This window comes from Mobula hypostoma, chromosome 1 (assembly GCF_963921235.1).
Source record: "Mobula hypostoma chromosome 1, sMobHyp1.1, whole genome shotgun sequence".
In the NCBI taxonomy this organism is placed as follows: Eukaryota; Metazoa; Chordata; class Chondrichthyes; order Myliobatiformes; family Myliobatidae; genus Mobula; species Mobula hypostoma.
This window is the reverse complement of record NC_086097.1, coordinates 162879253-162906537: the sequence shown is the minus strand read 5'-3', so window position 1 is coordinate 162906537 and position 27285 is coordinate 162879253. Positions and strand designations below refer to the sequence as shown.

Here is a 27285-nt window from a genome sequence, read left to right as displayed (position 1 = left end):
CCGAACCTGATTGTCTCTAATCTGATTATTGTGCTAAGCCGTTTTCAATATATTTCTGAATCAACTGTATGCCTTAGGTCAGGAGATAAGTGTGGGCCAGACCGGAGCACGATACCAGGCTTCATCCTAAAGATCACTACTGAAACAGCTGGGTTTTTAAGGCTCTCTGGTAGTTTCATGCCCACTGCTACCAATACTGGATCTTTTGTTCATTTCCAGATTATTTCATTAATTAAATTTATGTTTTTAATCTCTTGCTCCAGCATCATTGGTCTAGACTTCTGAATTATTAGTTCAGTAGCAATAATATATGGGGTGTCTGGGGAGGAGTAGCTCCTCTGGTGAAGGGGCTTGTCATGTACATTCTGGGGCAGCTTCCTCACTTTTAGTCCCAACTGGACACTCTGTTCTCACCTGTGGCTCCAAGTAGCATTTTGCATGAAACAGTGATCACATCCTAGTACAGGTGGGCATCGACAGGTTGGCTAGAGCAGGTGATGGTAGCCAGCAGAGCTTGTGCCCCAGTGAGACAGGGACATGCCTGTCTTAGCATGCGAGGTCAGTTCCACTGGAATGGATGGATGAGATCACCGTGAGATCCGTCAGCTCGAAACATCGATTGTTTATTTATTTCCATAGATGCTGCCGCACCTGCCGAGTTCCTCCAGCATTTTGTGTGTGTTGCTTGAGAGAACATTTGAGCTAAACATGTTTTTCTCAATTCATTATGAATGAATTTCATGATGTATGGTCCATGAAGGAGGATAAATTAATGCGAATAGATTCATTATCATATCATGTAATGGAAGGGAAATAAAAGAATGAAAGAACAAGCACATAGAATAGGAACAGGCAATTTGGCCCATGACATTGTGTCAAACTAATTAAACTAGTAATTAAATAAATATTTAAACTGATCCCTTTTGCTGACGCTGTCCATATCCCTCCTTTCTCTGCACATTTGAGTGCTTACTTAATGGACTTTTAAACGCCTCTGTTGTATTTGTCACACTGCCACATCAGCAGCATTTTCTGGTCACCCACTGCTCTCGTAAAATGCCTGCCCTGCACATCTGTTGGGACTTAGCCCCTCTCACCTTAAATGCATGCCCTCTAGTATTAGCCATTTTGACCCTGATAAAAAGCTATTGGCTGCCAGTCATAATTTTACAGACTTCTGTCAGGTTACCCCTCAGCCTCTACCACTCCAGAAAAAACAACAAGTAGATGAGAAACTAAAGAAGCAGAAAAACTAATATCGGAAGTTTACGTTCTTAAAATCTACAATCTAATGTAACTCTGTGCTGTTAATGATGGCAATAATTAATAATTAATTGGTATCCAGTCTCCAATGTGAAGGATATTTAACTCTCACTGATGAGTTCCATTCATATCGGGCTTCACATCATGTGCTGGGGCAGCCAGACAACAAGGTGACAGTCAAGTTGTTGATTTTGGATTTCTGCAATTAACTCTGGACTTCTGCTAACTGTGCATTTGGCATCACCGGGAAATTTTCCATAAATGAGAATCATCACCTTTAGACTTTCGGCACAAATTTTATAGTCTAATGGTTACTTATGAGCTGCATGTTCACTGACCAGCATATTCTAATCTGTAAAATTCTGCAGAACAGAGCAAACTAAAGGAGCTTTTCCTTTTTTTTATGGTTTCATAGTTCTAATTAGACATAGTCCGTTAACTGTAGATGAAGCTAAGGAGGAAAACTCAGTGTTCTAGGTTACAAACCATAATACTTGATAAAAACAATATTCAGTTAGTACCACATGAATGTTGCCATGGGAAATCCAGTGATTAACAACATACCATTACAATTTTAAGTAGATTTTATGCTCTTAAGTTACAAAATTTTCAGAAATTATTTTAAATTCATGGAAAAAGGCTTACTTTTTGATGTGGTTGATTATGAGAAACTGGAAATGTGTTTATAAGTTTCTGAACTCCCTGACCAAATGAGAATTAGATTCTGCTTAATATTGTATTGAACTGCAAGATCAGTAACAAGGCTGGGATATAAGTTGACAGGGTACCAACATCTTTTTGTCACACCAGTTCTATTCTCATCCTGCCTGCCAGTATGAACATGTTCAGTAGCTGGGTTGTTGTTGAACTTCCTCGAACTGTTACAATATTCAATATTCTTCTTCAGGTTGACTGAACTAATGTTCCCGTTGTTTGTTCTTAGCTGTTGCTGTCATAGCGAATCACCTGAATGGGACTCTGGGCACTGACCTGACCTTTTACAATACCAGTCTGCACCACCTTCAGCATGAGATATTGGCCATGCTGGAATCCATGAGGAAAAGAGGGTTCAATCAATCAAAAGATACCGCAGTAACCAAACTAAAGTGAGTTATTTTTAAATTCATTTGTAGGTCAAGGATCTCATTGGCAAAGTCCCTGAACTGAGGCTATTTCAATCAACTATTCGTCAGTGGCTAACAATTAGATAAAGGCAGGGCTTTCTCCAGAAGACAGACTTTATTCCCTTGTAGAAAATAGCGAGGTTTTTTAAACAACAATATAGTGTTTTTGCAGTTGCCACTATTAAGGGAAACTTTTTATTCTGGATTTCATTAATTACTCAGATTTAAGATCCCTGATAGTAACTGTAAGAAGGGTTGAAAGGCCCCCAGGTAAATAATCAATTCCATTGTATACAGGATTATGTTATAGAATCTAATATTTATGGGCAATTGGAACTGGTTGAAGTGATTAAGAGAATATGGATGTGTTAACGGTGCTAATTGTGTTTGACAAAGTGATTTTTTTAGTTACACACATTAAAGTTGCTGGTGAACACAGCAGGCCAGGCAGCATCTGGGTCCTGATGAAGGGTCTCGGCCCAAAATGTCGACTGTACCTCTTCCTAGAGATGCTGCCTGACCTGCTGTGTTCACCTGCAATTTTGATGTGTGTTGCTTGAATTTCCAGCATCTGCAGAATTCCTGTTATCTGCAGAATTCCTCGTGTTTACGTTTTTTTTTAGTTGAGATGTTAGGGAAGATTGTTGAAAGGGATGTGATAGATGCTGTTCACGTGGATTATCAGAAGGCTGCATGCAAAGCAGCAGGTATCAGATAAGGCCAATGGATCTAAAGCAGGGACTCCCAATGTTTTTTTACATGGGGCCTTACCATTGACTGAGAGGTCCATGGACCCAGGTAGTGAACCCCTGATCTAAAGGTTCACTAACAGCATTGTTAAGAAATTCCTCTGCTTTTCCTTATAAGGCAGTCAGAAATATTCGCTTTTCATATAGAAGGATGGTGGAAGTTTTCCAGGGTTCAGATATGGATAAGGAGGCACTGATAAAATAGGCTATAGTCAACATGGGTTTCTAAAGGGGAACCTTGCCTGACAAATCTGATGGATTTCTTTGAGGAAATAACAGGCAGAATAGACAAAGGAGAGCCAGGATGGAGAGAAGATAGGCTGACTGGCAGGAGCCAAAGAGTGAAAATAAAGGGGGCCTTTACTGGTTGGCTGCCGGTATCTAGTGGTGTGCTGCAGGGGTCAGTGTTGGGACTGCTTCCTTTCACATCGTATGTCAATGATTTGGATGAAGGAATTGATATCTTTGTGGCCAAGCTTGCAGATGATATGAAGGTAGGTGGAGGGGCTGGCTGGCAGTGGAAGCAGGTTTTCTGAAGCAGGCCTTGGACTGATTGGGGGAATGAGGAAAGAAGATGCAGATGGAATATAATGTGGGAAATGCATGATCATGCACTTTGACAGAAGGAATAAAGGTGTGGACTATTTTCTAAAAGGGGAGAAAATTCAAAAATCAGAGGTGCAGATGGACGTGGAAGTCCTCGTGCTGGATGCCCTAAAGGTTAACTTGCAGGTTGAGTCGGCAATAGGGAAGGTAAATGCAATGTTAGTATTCATTTTAAAGAGGACTAGAGTACAAAAGTAAGGATATAATGCCAAGGCTTCATAAGGCATTGGTCAGACTGCACTTTTAATATTGTGTGAGCAGTTTTAGGCCCCTTTTCTAAGAAAAGATGTGCTGGCATTGGAGAGGGTCCAGAGGAGGTTTATGAGAGTGATCCCAGGAGTGTTTGATGGCTCTGGGTCTGTACCTGCTGGAGTTTAGAAGGATGAGGGAGATCTCACTGAAGCATCAAATATTGAAAGGTCTGGATAGAGTGGGTGTGGAGAGGATGTTTCCCGTAGTAGGGGAGTCTAGAAGGCACAGCCTCAGAATTGTGAAATGTCCATTTAGAACAGAGATGAGATGAAATTTCTTTAGCTAGGGGATGGTGAATCTATGGAAATTCATTGCTACTGATAGCTGTGCAGGCAAAGTAATTGGAAGGTGAAAATTGATAGGTTCTTGACTAATCAGGTCATCAAAGATATCAGGGATAAGGCAGGAAAATGGGGTTGAGGATGATGATGGGTCAGTCATGATGAAGTGATGGAGTAACTCAGTGGCCCAAATGGCGAAATTCTGCTCCTCTGCTGTATGGTCTGTGGTTTTATGCAAGATAAGGTTCCCAAATTTGCTTATCACCATGAGTGTCTCAAGCTCCTCACTGGAGTTGAACAAATATACAGAATGAATGGAAAGCCATTCAACCGACATCATGTCCACTCCAGAATTAAGGTCACTCCAAACCTCAATTATCAAGATGCAGCAGAGAAGCTGAACTCCAAGTGTTCACTGACATAAGAGAGAATGGACTTGACATTAAAGCTCATTGAATCAAAGAGGCAAAACAAGAATAAACTTTCACAGGAGTGTTTACAAGTATTTCAGCTACATTGTCAGACTGGGTTGTTTTCCTTTGAGGAAAAAATGGTTAAAAAAGATTTGGTAGGGGTGCATAGGATTAGAATGGGTTTAATTAGGATAAAGAGAGGGAAACTGTTCCCATTGGTGGATACATCACAGACCATGGGACACAGATTAGAATTTGGGACAAGAGTCAGAGAGAAGATGTAAGTTGTAAATGGATTCTTTAGCTCACAGGGTTCACACCAGCCATCAACTACTCAGTTTTACACCAATCCTGTACTAACTTGTAGAATGTTCTTTTACTGAGCGATACAGTGTTGAGCAGGCCTTTTCGGACCTCTGAGCCACACTGCCCCAGCAACCCCACAATCACAATTAACCAAAACCTAATAATGGGGCAATTTACAATGACCAGTTAACCTACAGGGTACGTATTTAGACTGTGGGAAAAACTGGAGCACTGAGGAAAATTCACGGCTTCCACAGGGAGGATGTACAGAGCATGCTTAGAGAATAGTGCCGGAATTAACCTCCAGAATGAACTCTGATGACATTCCTCTCCCTTGTACATAGACTTCAGCACTCTAATATGACTGAGCTGAGCCTTCCTGTTGCCTGACCAGTGACCTTTATCAGGGCTCCTTGGAGCCCTCTGCAGAGATAGCTTCAACAGAACTAGTGCTCCTGGTGTGCTGCATACCACACATCCGTTTTCAGCACAGTTTTTTTTTATCTTCATCATTAAATTCCACTTCTAAAACCTTGGCAGTATAGTCATGTAGGAATAGGTTTGCAAGGTCACCAAGTGTGCATTGTAAGTTTGTGCATTTGTTCTTCCACATGACTGATTAATTTGCCTTGTGTGTTGAGAATTGACCAAGAGTTCAACTCTTCCAGAGTTTCGAATGTACTATGTTTGATGTGCTAGCCTCGATTCCACTGGGTGCAATCTTGTCTCAGAATTGCAAGTTCCTGTGTTTGAACCACCTGCAGGAGTCTCATGCATATCATGATCGGTCACTTCAGAGCAGAACCCTACTGAGTGTTTCAAAGAAAACATGAAATAAGGGCGGGGCAGCATGGTAGCTTAGCTGTTAGCGTAACACTATTACAGCACCAGAAAAACTGGTTCAATTCCGCCATTGTCTGTAAGGAATTTGTATATTCTCCCATGGTTTCCTCCAGGTGCTCAGGTTTTCACCTGCATGCTAAAGGCATACAGTTTCGTAGATTAATTGGTCACATCGGTGTAATTGGGTGGTGTCGGTTTAAGGGCCAGAAGGGCCTGTTACCATGCTGCATCATTGTCGGGGGACTTCAGCCAGGCTTGTGTGAAGAAATTGCTGCCCAGTTATCATCAACATGTAACCTGTAGCACCAGGGGACACAACACGCTCAACCATTGCTATACTGTGATTAGGAGTGCCTACCATTCCATGCCTAGAATGCATTTTGGGAAATCTGATCACTTGGTTCTCCTCCACTTGCCTGTGTACAGGCAGAAACTAAAGAGCAAGGCTCCAGAGATAAGGGCAACAAAGAGGTGGTCATGGGTAGGGAGGAGCAGCTACTGGGATTGCTTTGAGTCAGTGGAGTGGGCCATGTTCAAGGACTCATCAGAAAATATGAACGAATACAACATGGTTGTCATGGATTTTATAAAAACAGTTGTAGACGAGAGTGTCCCCACAAAATCATTCAGAGTCTTCCCCAGCCAGACGCCCTGAATGAACCATGACGTAGACTATCTGCTGGAGGCCAGATCAGTGGCATTCAGGTCTGGTGACCAAGTAAAGTACAAGAGGAACAGGTACGATCTTCCAGAAAGCCATCTCACAGGTGAAGTGGCAATTCCAGACTAAACTTGAATCACTGAAGGATGCTGGACAGCTGCGGCAGGGTTTCAATGCTAGCACCTCCTGCAAAGTGAAACCAAGCAATGCAGGTGACTTCGCTCCCAGATGAACTCAGTGCTTTCTATGCTCGCTTTGACCTTCAAAACATAGGGGCACCTTCATGAAAACCCACACTCCCCAATGACTATGAGATTTCAGAGTCTGAGGCCAACGTGAGAGCACCCTTCAGGAGGGTGAACCCACAGAAGGCGTACAGTCCAGGCGGGGTGCCTGGCCAAGTACCAAAAGGGCCTCTGCTGATCAATTATCTGGAGTGTTCCCTGATATCATTAAAATCTTGCTTGACCAGTCTGAGGTACACACCTGCTTCAAGCAGGCTTCAAATATTCTGCTGCCTAGGAAGAACATGGTAAACCGTCTCAAAGACTATCATCTTTAGCACTCACATCCACTGATGTAAGGTTGGTGATGAAACATAACAACTGTCAGAGAAGACTGAATAGGCTGAATGGCCTAATTCTGCTCCTATGTCTTATAGTCTAACTCCTGCTTAAGAAGTGATTTGGAACCACTCCAATTTGTGTACCGTCACAACAGATCAACAACGAATGCCTTTTCATAGGCGCTTCACTCAATATCGTGGAATATCTGGACAGCAAAGATGCGTACGTCAGGATGCTCTTTATCGACTATAGCTCAGCATTCATTACTGTCATTCCCACAAAACTAATCATAACCTTGGCCTCAATACCTCCTTGTGCAATTGGATCCTCAATTTTCTCATTTGCAGAACCCAGTCAGATTGGATTGGCAACAAAATCACTTCCACAATCTCCATCAGCACAGGTGCACCACAAGGCTGTGTGCTTCGTCCCCTGCTCTGCTACCGTTAAGCTCATGAGTGTGGCTAAGCACAGCTCCAATGCCATGTTTAAGTTTGCTGAGATATCACTGTCATTAGCCGAATCAAAGGTGGTGATGAATCTGCACTTAGGAGGGAGATTGAAAATCTGCTGAGTGGTGCCACAAGGGCAATCTTTCACTCAGTGCCAGCGAGACCAAGGAGCTGATTATTGACTGCAGGAGGAGGAAACCAGTGATCCACGAGCCAGTCCTTCAGGGGATCAGAGGTGGAGAGGATGACCAACTTCGGATTCCTTGGTGCATTCTTTTCAATGGAACTGTCCTGGTTTCAGCACGTAAGTGTCATTATGAAGAAAGCACCTCTACTTTCTTAGAAGTTTGTGACAATTCGGCATGTCGTCTAAAACTTCTATAGATGTGTGGTGGAGAGTATATTGACTGCTGTCATCATGGCCTGGTATGGAAACACCAATGCCTTCTAATGGAAAAGCATACAAAAGTTATTGAATAGGGCCCAGTCCATCACGGGTAAAGCCCTCCCTGCCATTGACCATATCTACATGGAGTGTTGTCGCTGGAAAGCAACGTCCATCATCAGGGACCTCCACTATCCAGGCTATGCCGTCTTCTCACTACTGCCATCAGGAAGAAGTTACAGGAGCCTCATGACCCATGACCCATACCACCAGGTTTAGGAACAGTTATGATCTCTCAACCATCAGGCTCTTGAAACAGAGGGTATAACTTCACACAATTTCGCTCACCCTATCACTGAGCTGTTTCCACAACCAATAGACTCACTTTCTAGGACTCTTTACCCATTATCTCAATACCTATTGCTTATTTATTATTTTTTATTATTATTATTGTTGTTGTTTTTGTATTTCCACAGTTTAGTGTCTTCTGCACATTGGTTGGGTATCTCATTGATTCTATTGTTTCTTGTACTTACTGTGAATGCCTGCAAGAAAATGAATCTCAGGGATGTATATGGTGACATATATGTATTTTGATAATAAATTTACTTTGAACTCTGAACTTTGTATTTCCAAACAATTACAAATAAATAAATGAAGGAGTGGCAATGGCTTTATTTCAGGGACACCCCAATTTATAGTATGCTGTATGTCAATTCCAGGAGGGATTTGCTTTCCTACCTGCACTCCTCCTGTGTTTCTAGCATTCTGTTGCTTCGGAATAACAGTCTTTTGCTACGTGGGCTTTTCTAATCTTGCTTGACAAGTGAATATCGAGCAAGGCCTGGCTTCCTTCCAAATAATACTTTGGATTTCAAACTGGTGGGCGGGTTCCTCCAAATCAAGCTATAAAAACTCATGGCACTTTTTTTAATCAGGCTTACTGAATTGAAAATTGATTTCTTTTTCCAGAGCAAAACATGATAATTACTTTTTCTGGGTTATTCTCCACAACACTGCAGTGGTTTGATTGAACATTTTTCATCTGGAGTCATCCCTGCATCCTTGACGCCCTGTAGATTTGGTCTTAGAGTACATGAGAATACATAGTTCCCCATATAGTTTGTGCATTAGGACAATAATTATTGATAGTGGACTGTTTACTGCGTTTTAGAGTCTGTAATACTATACCTGCGGACGATTATGTCCAACGTGACATTTATCAGTTTCCATCATTTTGTCCCACCTATGAACCTAGGGCTGCGGAAAGACTGCTGATGCAGGTGCAGAAGGAATTTCAGAAACCTTATAAAGAATTGGGGCAAAGCAGAAACCAAATAATGGACGTGTTGATGCAGCATAGCAAGAAGTTGCATGAAGCACAGAACCTGGTGAATGAAGCACGTCACAGCACCAATGAAACTAACTGGCTTCTCCACAGCATCTCAAGCAACTTGGCAGAGCTCAAGGTAGAAGAGAACTGTTCAGAAATATAGGAACCTATAGACCATCATGTTGTCACAGGAATTAAAGTAGTTCACCAACACTATCTGCCTCAGAATCAGGATTAATGTCACTGGCACATGCCATGAGATTTGTTGTTTTGCAGCAGCAGTACAGTGCAACACGTAGTAATGACAATGTAAAAACAATGTATGTAAAAATATAAATTCAATAAGTAGTGCAAAAAGAGAGGGAAATGTTGAGGAAGTGTTCACGGGTTCATTGTTCATTCAGAAATCTGATAGCGGAGGGGAAGAAGCTGTTCCTAAAACATTGAATGTGTGTCTTCAGGCTCCTATATTTCCTCCTTGATGATAGAAGTGAGAAGAGGGCATGATCTGGGTGATGAGGGTCCTTAATGATGGATGCTGCCTTTTTGAGGCATCATCTTTCAAAACTATCCTGGATGCTAGGGAGACTAGTGCCCATGATGGAGCTGGCTGAATGTACAACTTTCTGCATTTATTTCCAATCCTGAGCAACCAGTTAGAATGCTCTGCATGATACATCTGTAGAAATTTTTGAGTGTCTTTGGTGACATACCAATTCTCCTTAAACTCGTAATGAAATGTAGCCCCTGTTGTGCCTTATTTGTAATTGCATCAATATGTTGAGCCCAGGTTAGATTCTCGGAGATGCTGACACCCAGGAACTTGAAACTGCTCACCCTTTCCACTTCAAATCCCTCAATGAGGACTGATCTGTGTTCCCTTGACTTGCCCTTCCTGAAGTCCACAATTATTTCCTTGGTTTTACTGACATTGAATGCAATGACTTTGCTGCGACACCACTCAACCATCTGATTTATGTATCTCACTCCTGTAAGCTTCCTCGTCACCATCTGAAATTCTGCCAATAATAGTTGTGTCATCTGCAAATTTATAGATGATGTTTGAGCTGCGCCTAGCCACACAGTCATGGGTATAGAGAGAGTAGAGCAGTGGGCTAAACATACATCCTTGAGGTGTGCCAATGTTGACCGTCAGCAACGAGGAAACGTTATTTTCTATCTGCGCAGACTGTGGTCTCTCGGTAAGGAAGTCAAAGGTCTGGTTGCAGAGGGAAGTACAGAGACCCAAGGTTTAGAACTTTTTGATTAGAATTGATGATAATGATTATGTTGAATGCTGAGCTGTAGTCAATAAACAGCAGTCTGATGTAAGTATTACTATTGTCCAGGTGATCCAAGGCCAAGTGGAGAGCTAGTGAGATTGCATCCACTGTAGGCTTACTGTGGTGATAGGCAATTTGCAGTGGGTCCAGGTCCTTGCTTAGGCTGGAGTTCATTCTAGCCATGACCAACCTCTCAAAGCACTGCATGACAGTACATGTGTGCCACTTGGTGATGGTGGTTGAGGCAGCTCACCCTGCTCTTCTTGGGCACGATTGTTGCCCGTTTGAAGCAGGTGGGAATCTCTGACTGCAGCAGCAAGTTATTGAAGATGTCCTTAAACACTCCCCCCAGTTGGTTGGCGTGGATTTTCAGATCCCTACCAGGTACACCATCAAAGTTTGACGTCTTGCAAGGGTTCACCATCTTGAAAGATGTTCTGATGTTAGACTCTGAGACAGAGATCACAGGGTCACCAGATACTGCAGGGATTTACATAGACGTAGATTTATTCTCCCTTTCAAAGCATGCATAAAAGGCATTGAAGCAACGTTGTCATTCATGATGTTAGATTTTGCTTTTGTAATGGCCTGCCAGAGCTGATGTGCATCCAATTCCATCTCTAACCTCAGCTGGAATTGTTTTCTGATTGTACCTGAAATAGTACCTGGGTATTGCATTCTGTTTCTGACGTGTACAGATAACAGTTGTATTCCCTGGGATTTACTGGGTCAAGTAATAATTGGAAAGAAGTTTTCAAGATGATCTGGTGAGATACAGTACTTGCAGAGCTGATGCTGCACAGGTTAAAGGAACTACAATCAGAAACTATAGTCTAAACTTACAACTTGGAGGCACATCACTCTGCAGATGCAGACCTGGAGCAATAGTCGATCTGTAGGAACTCAGTGAGTTGAATAGCATTTGTGAAGGGAAGAGAGACTGTCAAATGTTTCAGGTCAAGCCCCTGCATTAACCCTTTACTCCACAGATCCTGTTCGCCCCAATGAGCTCCTCCAGCAGGTCATTTTATTACTCATTCAAATTAGGAAATGTTTCTGCATCCCATACTAGAAGTGTGGAACTTTCTTCTACAAATAAATGATGCTTTTCTCAATAATTTCATGTCTAAAATTGAGAGATATTTATGTGCCAATAATATTTTACTCGAAGGGGCAGGCATATAGAGTTATGGTGCAGATCAGTTATGATCTTGAATAGTAAAACCATCTCAAGGAGCTAAACACTTACCTTCGTCCCTATACATGGGTCTCAGCCCAAAATGTTGACAGTTTACTCTTTTCCATAGATGCTGCCTGGCCTGCTGAGTTCCTCCAGCATCTTGTGTGTGTTGGTTGGTGCAAAATTAGCCTGGACATAGAATACAAATGGTAATGGTGGAGGGGTGTTTCTCTGACATGGGCAGAAGAGATAGCAGCTGGAGTTTAATCCAGACAAGTGTGAGGTGTTGGATTTCTAGAAAACTGTCTATATTCCAATTTTCCCTAAAGTGACCTTGTTAAGTAATTCTATTTTTTTTTGCTTCATATTTATTGTTATTTACTACTTTACTCACACAAATTCCATAAGAGCAAATTTTGTAAATTGTATCTCAAATAATTTAGTAGTGATTTGTGGATTTTGGGAGGGCAAATTTCCGATTTAATTTTCATTATCCAATAAGTTGGTGATATACTGTACAAGGTCAATGGCAGTGAATGATAAGTGCCTTGACCATTCTCCTGGGGGAGGTGGTCGATGCAGATACGATAGCAACACTTAGGAGGTATTTAGGCAGCAAGGGAATAGTGGGATATGTGCAGGCAGATGGAATTAGTTATCATCATTGTAAATGGAGAGAATTAGCTATCATCATTGTCAGTGTAGAGTTGGTGGGCCAGTGGGCCTGTCCAGGTGCTGTTCCTGTACTCTACGATTTACAAAGCTTTTCCTTTTAAGAAAAACTGTCCCAGTCTCCAAGCACAGGAACTTATTTCACTGAAATGACAATAATACATTTTGCTCAGCCTATTCCATTTACAAATATTTGATCGGTTAAATATTTTACAGGAAGCAGTCTCTTTTGTAAATCAAGGAATGGCTGTATTCCCAAGTTCAGTTGGTATGGGGCACAAAAATGGCATTGAAATATGCTTTTGATTTTAGAATTGAGAAGTACAGATAAGCCTTATACTCCAGATTTATGTTGTCCTGCTGGAACCTTTAAATCAATGTACTATCAGCCTACATTGAATCTGTAAACACGTACCTTTGTAAATCACTTCCAGGCAAGAGAAAGAAACCAACAATTAACACATCCATAATTAGAACTTCTTTGTTCAAATAACCAGTGAACTGGTTATAATTGTTTACTAATTGTATGGACTTTGTTCCCATAATTGAGGGTATGCTTTCCCTGATAAGGTCTGGCAAATAAAATTATTAGCAAAATTAAAATGTGCAGAGAGTGGGAGGTAATACTTGTGACATACTGGGTAATCTGCTGTCAGGGAAGAGCCAGTGATTTGAGGTAAAGTGATAGGGCGATGGCTGTGCTGACATGGTGTGATGGGTATTACTTCCGGGGCACCTTGAAAGTAATCTCGAGCAGCACAGCTGGATGGATACAATTAAAATATTCCTGTTTCAGCCAGATACAGCTGAGAATCACAACTGCTTCCAAGGTCTGTACAGATAATAAAGATGTCTTAATCTAGCACTGTTGAAAACCAATGGAAACAACACTGGTTGTGGCCGTGCTCGTCACTGGAAGAAACTTCCTTGTAGGAAACGTGGCTGCCAGTCAGGGAGACAGGTGCATTTAAGAAAATGAGTTTTTCGATTCCCAACACCAACTATCTTACTGTCTCTAGTAAATAAAATCAAAGATCTCAGAGTTAGGGAGCTGCATCAGAGGGACATTAGGACCACTTGTGTCCTTTGTTCCACGGAATCTTGGTTAATCCCTTCCGTAGCAGCAAGTCAGATTGACGGGTTCACTGTCACTGTCAAGATAGGACTATCAAGTCACTCAAAGGCAGAGGTGGAGGTGTATGCCTCATGATCAACTCCTCTTGATGCACAAATCTATCGGTGTTGTCCCAATTCCGCTCACCAGACCTGGAATATCTCGCAATTCAGTGCTGTCCATTTTACTCGCAGCAGGAGATTTCTGCAATTGTTTTGGTAGCGATTACATTCCACCTCACATCAATGTCAAACAGACTCTAGATGATCTGAGCAATGGGATCAACATGGGATTAACCAGGCCAGATTGAAAAAGTCACTAAGTAACTACCATCAACAAATCACTCGTAGTACCAGAGGAAACAACACATTGGACCACTATCAACAATACCTACCACGCTATTCCACGCCCAAACTTCAGTAAGTCTGATCACTTGGCTGTGCTTCTACTTCCTAAGTAAAAGCAGATTGCAGCAACATTAGTGAGGACCAAGAAGATATGGACAAGGGAAGCACAGGAGCACTTACAGGACTGCTTTGAATCAGTGGACTGGATTGTATTCAGGGATTCATCTTCAAATCTGGATGAGTATGCCGCAGTTGTTACCGACTTCATTAAAACCTGTGTGGATGAGTGTGTACCTACAAAAACTTGCTGTACATTCCCAAATCAAAGCCATGGATGAATCAGGAGGTTCATCATCTGCTGAGGACTAGATCTGTGGCATTTAAGTCTGGCAACTCAGGCCTGTGCAAGAAAACCAGATGTGACTTGCAGAGAGCTATTTCAAGAGCGAAGAAACTATTCCGAGAGAGGTCGGAGACGACATCAGATGCACATCAACTTGGCAGGGTTTGCAGGACATTACTTCCTACAAAGCAAACACATCGCATATATACCAGATGAGCTGAACACCTTCTATGCCTGCTTTGAAAGGGAGAATATAACTACAGCTGTGAAGATTCATGGTGATCCTGTGATCTCTGTTTCGGGGGCCGATGTCAGGCTATCTTTAAGGAGGGTGGGAGGTGGGAGGCCCAGATGAGGTACCTGGTAAGGCTCTGAAAACTTGTGCCAGCCAACTGGCAGGAGTACTTAAGGACATTTTCAACCTCTCACTGCTACAGTCAGAAGTTCCCACCTGTTTCAAAAAGGTGGCAATGATAGCAGTGCCTAAAAAGAGTTGTGAGAGCTGACTTAATGACGATCACCCATTAGCGCTCACATCTGTGGTGGTGAAATACTTTGAGAGGTTGGTCATGGCTAAAATGACTCATGCCTCAGCAAGGACCTGGGCCCACTGCAATTTGCCTAATACCACAATAAGTCAACAGCAGATGCAGTCTCAATGGCTCTTCACACAGCCTTGGATCACCTGGTCAATACAAACACCTATTTCATGATGCTGTTTGTTGACTATAGCTCAGCGTTTAACAGCATCATTCCCACAATCCTGATCAATAAGCTACAGAACCTGGGCTTCTGTACCTCCCTCTGCAACTGGATCCTCAATTTCCTAACCAGAAGACCACAATCTGTGTGGATTGGTGATAATATCTCTTCCTTGCTGATGATCAGCACTGGCGCTCCTTAGAGGTGTGTGCTTAGTCCACTGCTCTACTCTCTCTATACCCATGACAGTGTGGCTAGGTATAGCCTAAGTGCCATTTATAAATTTGCTGAATCTACCATTGTTGGTAGAATCGTAGATGGATATGAGAAGGTGTACAAGAGTGAGATAAAACAGCTAGTTGAGTGGTGTCACAGCAATAACTTTGGACTCAGTGTCAGTAAGACAGAAGAGCAGACTGTGGACTTCAGGAATGGCAACATGAACCAGTGCTCAAAGAGAGATCAGAAGTGGAGAGAGTGTGCAACTTCAAGTTCCTGGCTGTCACGATCTCTGCGAATCTAACCTGGTCCTAGCATATTGATGCATTTATAAAGCAGGCAAGACAGCAGCTATATTTCATTAGGATCTTGAAGAGATTTGGTTTGTCACCTGAAGCACTCAAACTTCTATAGATGCAGTGTGGAGAGCATTCTGACAGGCTTCATCACTGTCTGGAATGGGGGTGGGGTGAAGCTTACTGCACAGGACCAAAATAAGCTACAGAAGGTTGCAAAATTAGTCAGCTCCACCTTGGGTACTAGCCTCCGTAGTATCTAAGAAAGGAGCTGTGCCTCAGAAAGGTAATGTCCATTATTAAGAACCCCCATCACCCAGGGCATGCTCTCTTCTCACTATTACCATCAGGAAGGAGGTACAGAAGCCTGAAGGCACACACTCAGCGATTCAAGAACAGCTTCTTCCCCTCTGCCATCCAATTCCTAAATGGACATTGAACCCATGAACAGTACCTGGCTTTTTTATAAGTATATTATTTCTATTTTTGGACTATTTTTAATCTAGTTAATATAAATGTATATACTTACTGTAATTTGATTTAATTATTTTTGTCCTTTCTGTATTATGTATTGCATTGTACTGCTGCTGCTAAGTTAACAGATTTCATGACACATGCCGGTGATAATGAACCTGATTCTGATTCTGTTCCTCATGGATTATTGCAATGGCCCCCACATAAACACAGCGGTGCAGCAGGTAGTGCTGCTGTCACAGCATTCCAAGGGTCCACATTCAATCTCAGCCTCCTGCCCTGTCTGTGTGGAGTTTGTATATTTTCCCTGTGACAATGTGGGTTCCCCCGACTGCTTCAGTTGCCTCCCATGTCCCCCTTACCCTCTTACCCAGGACATGCCCTCTTCTCATTACTGCTGCATGGAGAAGGCACAGCAGTCTGAAGACACGCACTCAACATTTTAGGAATAGCTTCTTCCCCTCCACGGTTTCTGAATGGTCCTTGAACCCATTGACACTACCTGACTAATTCTCAATCTGAATGGCAGGTTAATTGGTTGATGAAAACAGTGGTTCGTACAAAACCAAGGGCAGTTGAAGGCTACTATCTGAGAGAGAATGGGTTACGGGGTAGCAGGGTTGATAGGACTGCTTCAGAAAAACAGCATCGGCAAGATGGGTCAAATAATCTCACTCTGTGTGGTGAGGAAATGTGATTCTGGTTGGTGCAATGATAAGCATAGAACTTAAAGGAGCAAAGAGTGAGTTACCCTTCCCTAAAAAGAGGTTAACGTCAAATAGAAGTATTAAATTGAATAAAGGAATCCAACCAAAACTTCACTTTAAATGTAGATGGAACAAAGAATAAGCAGGTAGCAAGATCTTCAGTTAAATATGATGCGATGATTTGCCGTCGATTTACAGGTGAGTGTAAATTTCACCACTGGTGAACAAGCTTAAATCCTTAACAGACTAGTGCAAAAACTGGTGGAGATTTTGACCACTTTCCCTTAAAGATTGGTGATTCAGTCAAATAAAATGTTCTAATTGGTTATTCATCTTAGTTCAGTTGTATCAAGGTTGAGAAAGTGATGTTATTGAGGAGTGGAAAAGATTGAAGGACCTATTTCAATGAAATCCAATTACTTTTTATTTCGGACGAACTTTTAAGTATGAAGTGCAAATTTTACATATTCACACAGACTGAGCCCTTATCAGGAATTTTAAGTCAGCTAATATGAACAAAGAGCATGACACATGTTGGAGAGTTTCATGCCATCTAAACTGTAGTTTAAAAAAAAGATTTTCTATAGAATGTAGGAAAACATCTGACTTGTCAGTGGAATTTAGCAATGGAGTGGAAAGTTATATTGAAATTTCATTAGCCTGCAGTTATTGTTGCCTTTTATAGTCTGAAGAGGACGTGGTTCTCCTGAACGCAAATCATGCCCTGGATATTACAGCAAGGTTTCGAAGTCTGCAAAGTACTTGAATCTTCATTAAATATTTCCCAGATCTGATCTATCAACCAGTAAAGATAGCTAAAAAATGCATTTGATTCCTGATAATGCCTGCAACATTGAAGGTTCACACAGTGAATTCCAGTTTCTGAACATTTCCTGCTCATTAGAAGTTCAAATGGTAAATACCTGTGGACCATGGACCTAGTAGGGATGTGATTTGAATAAATCATACTTTAACTCATGGTGTCCCCTTATCTTCAGTAACTCTGCTGTTGTGTAAACTTACACCATTTCCCTTAAAACAGCAGAAATTAGTATCTATAATGTTCTTAACTCCAGGTTTGGGAAATCCCTTTTAGTTAAGATTAAAATAGGCCATTCTCCTTATGTATGATTTGGTCAATTTGCCAACTGCTAACAAACATTATCCGCAGGAGAAGCAGCAGACGGTGGACAGAATGAGGACACTGACAGCAAACCTGACCCAGGATGGAAGAGAGATGGTGGACTATGCAGCAAATATGGTGGCAGATGTCGTGAACAGCTCAGCTGTAAGTTTCATTATAACTGTTACTTTCTATTCCCTTGCCAGTGCAATCCACTGGTACTGACTTGTAGTGCAGACTCCCAGTGACTTGCAATACATCATCACTGGCAGAGCCTCTACCAGTGAGAACGTATTACAAGTCATTTGGGAGGTGCATAAATGTGGCTGAGGAAGCATGGGAAGGAGAGGAATTAGTTGTCTGTCACACTATACCTGCAATAATGTACCTCTTTCAAGTTCAATTTTATTGTTATCTGGCTGTACAATCAGATGAAACAATGTTCCTCTGGACCGCAGTGCACCTGCAAAACATATGTCACACACAGAACATAAACCAAAATATTACCATAAATAAATTAATAAAACATAATTCAAAATACATGCAGTGCACAGCATGGGTAAATAGCTGTGCTGGGAACTCTCAGTGGTGGCAGGTATTCATTAGTCACACAGCCTGAGGGAAGAAGCTGTTACCCAGTCTGAAAATCATAGTCATGATGTTTTAGTACCTCCTTCCTGTCAGTAATGGTTCATTGAAATTGTGGGTTGGGTGATAGGGATCCTCAACAAATCTCTGGGCGCTCAGTCTGTAACGGTTCTGGTAAATGTCACAAGTAGAGGGGTGGGGGGGGAGACCCTAATGATTCTCTCTGTTTTTTACTATCCTCTGAAGGGTCATGTGGCCTGATGCTTTGCAGCTTCCGTAGTACACAATGATGCACCCAAATAGGACACACTCAGTGGTGCTCCCATAGAAAGTTGTTAGAATAGGGGAGGGGAGCGTTACACGCCTCAATATCATCAGAAAGTGTAGACGCTGCTGTGCCTTCTTGACTAGTGAAGGAGTGTTGTGGGTCCAGGTTAGATCGTCTGTTACATATACAGGTTTCCCCCGCCGTCCAAAGGTACAGCGTTCCTATGAAACGGTTTGTAAGCCGGAATGTCGTAAAGCGAAGAAGCAATTACCATTTATTTATATGGGAAAATTTTGTGAGCGTTCGCAGACCCAAAAATAACCTATCAAATCATGCCAAAGAACACATAACACCTAAAATAACAGTAACATATAGTAAAAGCAGGAATGATATGATAAATACACAGCCTATATAAAGTAGAAATACTTTTCCACAATCATTGCCTGAACTGTTCTCCGTAGCGAAAATCTCACGCCAGCACCGTCGGCAAAAACACGGCGCAAGCGCTCTCCAGTAACCTTTAAGCTATGAAGCTGCCAAATCATACCAAATAACACGTAAAGATACACAGCCGATATAAAGTGGAAATAATGTGTGTACAGAGTAGTATCACTTACCGGAATTGGGAAAGCGCAGAGCACACTGATGGTGGTGTGTTAGACTGAGTCGTCGCAGGTTGGGGTGGTGCAGTGGCCCCCACCCTCCGGGCAGCGACTCGATACATTGCCGCGAAGCATGCAGGGGTACAGCCGTAGCCGGGACGCATCCAGTGCACCTTTAAGAAAAAAACCGAAATAAACGTGCTAATTAATTAGGTGCCGCCCGACACATAATTGTCAGCCCAGATCAGTGCCGATTGCCGATTGCATTGCCTCTGATCTGGGCCGACAATTACGTCTCGGGCGGCACCTAATTAATTAGCATGTTTATTTCGGCTTTTTTCTTAAAGATGTGCTGTGTGTCTCCCGGCTACTAATTGCATTCTCCGCGGATCGGTATCTGTCCGCGGCCTGGGTGTTGGGGTGGTGGGACGCTGGGGTGTCATCTCGTTGTCTGTTTCCATTAGAGCAGGCGGCTCATCTTCTCCTGTGACTGCCACCTCGATGTCGAAGGTCGAGGTTCGTCATCTGCTGTGGCTAACGTGGAAGACTTGCTTGACTGCTGAGCCTCGTGCATTTTTCTATCATACAGTTCTTTGTAAGCACTCAAACCATCCTGCAAAATCCCCTAAACCGACGTACCCTCTCAAAATTAAAGTGGTACTTTATCATTACTCATTCGGTTTCGATTATTATCCTTTCCTCTTCCAATTGCATCAGCTTTTCATCTATCAGTTCTTGGTCATGGGATGTCAAAACCTCTTCAACATCATCTTCGTCAACTTCCACAAGCCAAACTCACTTAGTCCTTACTTTGTTCACCACGATCAAAATGCTTAATTATGTCTAGTTTTATGCTAAGTGTCACACCCTTACGAGCTCTTTCAGGCTTTTCCAATACCTTAGTACTCATTTTGCAAACGGCTGCTCACAGACACGTGTTTAAGCAATGCTGGCAAGAATGCAGTTCCAAATCCGGGGGAGAGCGGCTGCTCGGTGGGGGGGGGGGCGCGCGCTGCTTTTTTCGTAACAGTGAAAACACCTTCTGTTAGCGAAAACAGGGTACTAATGTAGGTCTTTCGTAACAGTGAGGTTTTGTAAGGCAAACGTTCGAAAAGCAGGGGATACCTGTATACCGAGGAATTTTGTGCTCTCCACGGCAGAGCCATTGATCTGCAACCTCGTGTGCCTTCCTGAAGTTCTGTGTCATCTCTTTTGTCCACAGTGAGACTCAGTTTGTCATTCTCACACCATCTGAAAAGCCTCTCTACCAACTCTTTTTTTATATCGACTCATCATTACTGCTGACGAAGCCAACTACTGTTGTATCGTCTGTGAACTTGATGCTGCGGTTTAAGCTGAATCTGGTAGTCTGATCCCATTAACTCCAACTATTTGGAATAAATTGATAACATCAGTGCTCCAACCTGGGTAACGAGCAGACTCTGAGAGTGCTGAATGATTCTGAAATTTCACATACTTTGGAACTGAACCTGCCACTCACTTCACTCAACAGAGGACATATATTTCACACACATAACACATAAAGTAATGTTATCACAAATAATAAGATGCATATATGATAGAAGTTACAAAATAAATGGTGCAACACTATTGGTGCTTCATGCATGCTGAGACCTGGGTGGGGTGGTGGCAGGGATTTCAGTGGTCATATGGTAGACAAAGCTGTTTCCCATCCTAACAATTCTTGACCTGAATCTTTGGTACCTCTTGTCGAATGGTAGGGGGTCAAAGAGATTGTTGGACGTATGGGAGGGATCACTGACAATGCTAAGGGCCCTGCGTACCTAGCGCACCTGATAAGTGTCACTGATTGGTGGAAGAGAGACACCGAGGACCCTCTGAGCAGTCCTCACAATCCTCTGTAGCGACCTGCGGTCAGATGCCTTGCAGTTCCTGTATCAGACGGTGATGCAGTTAGTCAGGACACTCCCGAAGGTGCTCCTGTAAGAATTGATATAAATGTTGGTGGCGGGGGTTGGGGGTGGTGAGGTGTGGAGCCACACTCACCTCAATCCCTCAAGAAGTGAAGACGCTATTGTGCTTTCTTAACCAATGAGGTGGTGTTCAGGGACCAGGTAAGATCAACCATTATGTGTACTCCCGGATACTTGGCGCTCTTAAGTCTCTCCATGGAGGAGCCGTGTACGTGCAGTGAGAAGTGGGGTCAGACTGCACCTTCCTAAAGTCCACAATCATCTTTTTGGTCTTACCACATTAAGGTTCATGTTGTTGTGCTCGCACCATTCTACCAGCCTCTCCACCTCCTTTAAGTACACCCCACCGTCTCATCGTCATTGTTGATGAGGCCAACCATTGTCGTTAAATCAGCATTTGAACTGGGTCTATCAGTGCGGTCGCGTGTCAGACCATGAACAACAGGGAACTGAGCACACTGCACTGAGGAGTGCCAGGGCTCAATGTGACGGAGCTAGAGATTTTCTGCCAACGTGGTTTGACTGTGGCTTCTCTGTCAAAAAGTCCCGGATCATATGAGAGAGAGAAACCCAAAAAGGACAGTGCACAATCCTGATATGATTGAGACGGATGTGAGAAGCATGGAGGAACATCTGGAGAAACTTCTGAAATGCCTACTTCGCGGCCGCTTCCACTGTGCGATCGAGAATCTCCGGAGGGGAAGGCCCCAAATCCTCGGCTTTGCCTATTGCCTGTTGCCAGGGCCGGGGTCGAAGCACTTGGCAGAGATGGTGCTTGGTGTCGGAGGGCTGGTCGGAGGTTTGAAGTTTTCCGACGGACTCAGAGTCCGACTGTGGTCGAGTGCTTCCAGGATGCTGCATCGGCAAGTTTGTGGTGCTGGAAGCTCATGGCAGGGAGAGATTTTCTTCCTTCTACCGTCTGCGTGAGATGTTGGGACTTTTGAGAGACTTTGAGATTTTTGTTTTTACCATGCCCATGGTCTGTTCTTCATCAAATTACGGTATTGCTTTGCACTGTTGTAACTATATGTTATAATTATGTGGTTTTTGTCAGTTTTTTTTAGTCTTGGTTTGTCTTGTGTTTCTGTGATATCATCCTGGAGGAACAAATTGTATCATTTCTTAATGCATGCATTACTAAATAACAGTGAAAGAGGACTGTGTGTCCTCATAATCTAATCTAACCTAATCTACACATCAGCTTCTGAAGGGTGATTATATTAAAAGCAGAATTGCTGAGATGAAGTCAATAGACAGCATTCTGGTACATGAGACACCATTTTCCAGGTAGGTCAGGACTGAGTGGAGGGCAGAGGCTATGGCATCATTAGTGGACCGATTTGAGCAATAAGAAAACTGGAAAGGGTCCAATGTAGCAGGAAGATGAGATTTAATGCGATCCATAACCAGTCGCTCAAAGCATTTCATAATTGTTGAGGTGAAAGCCACTGGACGGTAGTCATTAAGACAGGCTGCTGTCGCACTCCTGGGCACTGGGATGATGGTGGCTGCCTTTGAAATCTGAGTCAACAGTTGATGCCTTTGAAGCCTGAGTTGACAGTAGACTGTTCCAGAAAGATGTTAAAGATGTCTGTTAGAACCTCAGTTTACTAGATTGCACACTTCCTCGGCACCGGACCACATATGTTATCAGGTCCCACAGCTTTACATGGGTTGACTCTGGCCAGGGTCATCCTCACATCAGCTGTGGCCAGACAGAGTCCCTGCTCTTTGAGAGGAAGGGGGATCTTTCCTCATTGGCACATCACCCTGTGCATCAAACAGAGTATAAAAGATATTTGGCCCGTCAGGAAGAGAAGCATCACCATCGTTAGCACACAGGGTTGACATGTAATCTGTTATGGCCTGAATGTTTCATTGGTGTAACAGAATGACTGTATATTCTCAGTGAATAATCCCTTTTTGCCTTCCTGTTAGTACAGGAAAGTGCAGCTCTTGTTGACCTGAGAGCTGTCTTATCACGTGAGCTGAAGGTAGCGTCCTGATCTCTTAGTTGTGGCCAGACCTCTGCTGTCAGCCATGGCTTCAGATTTGCCCTCACATGGATGTGTTTAATAATGGTGACGTCGTCATACACTTCTCTTTATAACCAGTCATAGATCTCGCATACTGATTGAGGTGAATGTGATGGTGATAGCTAGCTGCCTCCCTGAACGTGTTCCAGTCCGTGTTCCCAAAACAGCCTTGTAACGCTGCGGTTGCTCTTTCTGTCCCTTTGAACTGGTCTGACACTGGTCGATATGCAGGAGTTAGTATAAATGGTCACAGAATCTGATGTGGGGATGAGGAGCAGCTTTGCATGCATCAGAGATGTTGGTATAAACCAGATCTCTTGTTTTCTCACCTCTGGTATCCAAGTCAACATGCTGATAGAATTTAGGCAGGATTATTCTTTAAGTTAGCATTGTTGAAGTCGTCAGCAACAGACTGCGAAAGGGAGACATTTTTTTCCCTTATTCGGGAGAGAGTGAGGAAGAGAGCCTGTGGTATGCCGAATACTGGGTGAACAATTAGTCTCTGGAGTAACTGCAAGTCTGTGTCTTGGCTGTTGCTTTGCTCACACTTGAGTGCTCGGTGGCGGGTGCCGATGCTTTTTTTCTGCCGGTGGGGGGGGGGGAATCGTTGCTTGCTGCCGCTTACGCGTGGGTGGCAGGGTAGCTCTGGAGGACTTTGGGGTTCTAATATTTAACTGTCATTCATTCTTTGGGGGCACTCCTCTGTTCTTGTGGATGGTTGCAAAGAAAAAGCATTTCAGGATGTATATTGTGCCCATTTCTCTGACATTAAGTGTACCTTTGAACAATTACGGAGCCATTGGGTGCGTAGATGGCAAGTCACTGGTGCCGTAAAGTTCACTTTCTGCTTCCCTGACATTAGCACAGTTTTGGTGGGAGAGGATGTATACAGTCACAATCACAATAGTAGTGAACTTGTTTGGTCAGTAGAAGGGCCTGCACTTCACCATTACCACAGGCAAACAGTGGGTTGTCACTACCAAATCATTCACACACCAGATCTTATTAACGTAGATAAATACACCTCCACCACGGGTCTTGCCAGAGATCACAGGAATTCTGTTGGTCCAAAAAGAGATGAAAGCCTCTAGCTGGATGACTGCTTCAGGAATGGTATCCTGCAGCTATATTTCTGTCAGAATGAGAGAACACTGATTCAGCCTCAGACACAGGCAGTTTAGTTTATTTGTTAGCGATCGAACATCTGAAAGCAGAATCGCCAAGAGAGCTGGCCTGAATGGTTTTGTCTGCAGTTTCACACGAATGCCAGTGCGCTTTCCTTGCACACCACTTCCTATGGTGTTTCCTCCAAGCGGTGGTATCAGGCAACAGTATGGTGCCCAATAAGCAGAGATCATCCGTTACCCAACAATGCACTAGTGAGGTAGACTTGCAGTACTTGGTGTTCTTAATATCCAGCAGTGGCTTGCAACGATAAGAAAGATGAAGACAACGAACAATTACACCATCAGCGCGCCAAGGTTTAAAAAAGGGAAAATTTCAACGGTTCTTGTTTCAGTCGAAGCAAGTAGCTGAAGAAGTGAGTGGAAGAATTCGGGTCGAAAAAGTCGTTTTTTTTTAAAAACTGCTCGGGGAGAAGGGTCTGCACTGCGCAGGCGCGTGACGTAGCGCGCCAAGGTTTAAAAAGCAGACCACCATATACAGCAGCCATCGTCGGAGTGGACTGAGTCAGAGTGGGGCGGCTTTGGCTCAAACAGGCTTAGGCGAGAACAGGTAGAGGCCAGGGTAGGTTCTGGTAAGGTTTTTGTTCAGATTGTCTAGCGTAGAGAGAATGCCAGGCAGGATGTTGGAATGCTCCTCTTGCAGGATGTGGGAAGTCAGGGAGCCCTCCGATGTCCCTGAGAACGACACCTGCAGGAAGTGCATCCAGCTGCGGCTCCTAACAAACCGCGTTAGGGAACTGGAGCAGGAGCTGGATGACCTGCGGATCATTCGGGAGAATGAGGAGATTATAGGTCGTAGCTACAGGGAGGTAGTTAACGCCAAAGGAGCAGAGGACAGGAAATTGGGTCACTGTCAGGCGAGGGAAGGGGAAAGGGCAGGCAAAGCAGGGTTCCCCTGTGGCCATTCCCCTCAGCAACAAGTATACCGCATTGGATACTGTTGGGGGATGACTTACCTGGGACAAGCTGCAGTAGCCGAATCTCTGGCACTGAGTCTGGCTCTGCAGTGCAGAAGGGAGGGGGTAGAAAGAGGAGAGCGGTAGTGATAGAGGACTCGATAGTTAGAGGTGCAGATAGGAGGTTCTGTGGTTGTGACAGAATCCAGGATGGTTTGTTGCCTCCCGGGTGCCAGGGTCAAGGATGTCTCTGATCGATTGCTTGACATTCTGAAGTGGGAGGGTGACCAGCCAGATGTCGTGGTGCACATCGGTACCAATGACATAGCAAGGAAGAGTGAGGAGGTCCTGGAGAGTGAGTATAGAGAGCTTGGTAGGAAGTTGAAAAGCAGGACCTTGAGGGTGGTAATCTCAGGATTGCTACTTGTGCTACGTGCCAGTGAGGGTAGGAATAGGATGCTCTGGAGGATGAACAAGTGCCTGAGGAACTGGTGTAGGGAGCAGGGTTTCAGATTTCAGGATAATTGGGACCTCTTCTGGGGCAGGTGGGACCTGTACAAGAGAGACGGGTTACACTTGAACTACAGGGGGACCAATATCCTTTCAGGGAGGTGTGTTAATGCTATTGGGGGGGCTTTAAACTAGATTTGCAGGGGGATGGGAACCACAGTACCAGATCTGACAGTGTGGCTGGGGTGAAAATAAACGATGTTAAAAGTTCAAGCAAATCCGCTAATAGAAAGGTTGTGAGTGGTGGTAAAAATCTTCTGAGGTGTATATACTTCAATGCTAGGAGTATCACAGGGAAGGCGGATGAGTTGAGGGCGTGGATTGACACGTGGAATTATGACGTTGTAGCAATTAGTGAAACTTGGCTACAGGAGGGGCAGGACTGGCAGCTTAATATTCCAGGGTTCCGATGTTTCAGATGTGATCGAGGCAGAGGAATGAAAGGTGGGGGAGTAGCATTGCTTGTTAGGGAAAATATTACAGCAGTGCTCAGGCAGGACAGATTAGAGGGCTTGTCTACTGAGTCCTTATGGGTGGAGCTGAGAAACAGGAAAGGTATGGCGACATTAGTGGGATTGTATTACAGACCACCCAATAGTCAAAGAGAATTGGAAGTGCAAATATGCAGAGAGATAGCAGGCAACTGCAGGAAACATAAAGTTGTGGTGGTAGGGGATTTTAATTTTCCATCTGTTGATTGGGTCTCCCATACTGTTAGGGGTCTAGATGGTTTAGAGTTTGTAAAATGTGTTCAGGAAAGTTTTCTAAATCAATATATAGAGGGACCAACTAGAGGGGATGCAATATTGGATCCCCTGTTAGGAAACGAGTTAGGACAAGTGACAGAAGTCTGTGTAGGGGAGCACTTTGGTTCCAGTGATCATAACACCATTAGTTTCAACTTGATCATGGACAAGGATACATCTGGCCCTAGGGTTGAGGTTCTTAACTGGAAGAAGGCCAAATTTGAAGAAATGAGAAAGGATATAAAAAGCGTGGATTGGGACAGGTTGTTCTCTGGCATGGATGTGATCGGTAGGTGGGAAGCCTTCAAAGCAGAAATTTTGAGAGTGCAGAATTTGTATGTTCCTGTCAGGATTAAAGGCAAGGTGAATAGGAATAAGGAACCTTGGTTCTCAAGGGATATTGCAACTCTGATAAAGAAGAAGAGGGAGTTGTATAGGAAGCAGGGAGTAAATAAGGTGCTTGAGGAGTATAAGAAGTGCAAGAAAATACTTAAGAAAGAAATCAGGAGGGCTAAAAGAAGACATGAGGTTGCCTTGGCAGTCAAAGTGAAGGATAATCCAAAGAGCTTTTACAGGTATATTAAGAGCAAAAGGATTGTAAGGGATAAAATTGGTCCTCTTGAAGATCAGAGTGGTCGGCTATGTGCGGAACCAAAGGAAATGGGGGAAGACCTTAAATAGGTTTTTTGTGTCTGTGTTTACTTAGGAAACTGGCATGAAGTCTATGGAATTAAGGGAAACAAGTAGTGAGATCATGGAAACTGTACAGATCAAAAAGGAGGAGGTCGTTGCTGTCTTGAGGAAAA

General features: G+C 43.5%; 1 protein-coding gene across 1 annotated transcript in view; it reads left to right on the top strand.

Moving 5' to 3' along the window:
* lama1 (laminin, alpha 1) overlaps positions 1–27285 on the top strand; it is a 349617-nt gene that overhangs the window by 235210 nt on the left and 87122 nt on the right. The window contains exons 36-38 of the mRNA XM_063058896.1: positions 2207–2369; positions 9160–9370; positions 17743–17859. Coding sequence (XP_062914966.1) covers positions 2207–2369; positions 9160–9370; positions 17743–17859 — 491 coding nt within the window. The remainder of the gene's footprint in view (positions 1–2206; positions 2370–9159; positions 9371–17742; positions 17860–27285) is intronic.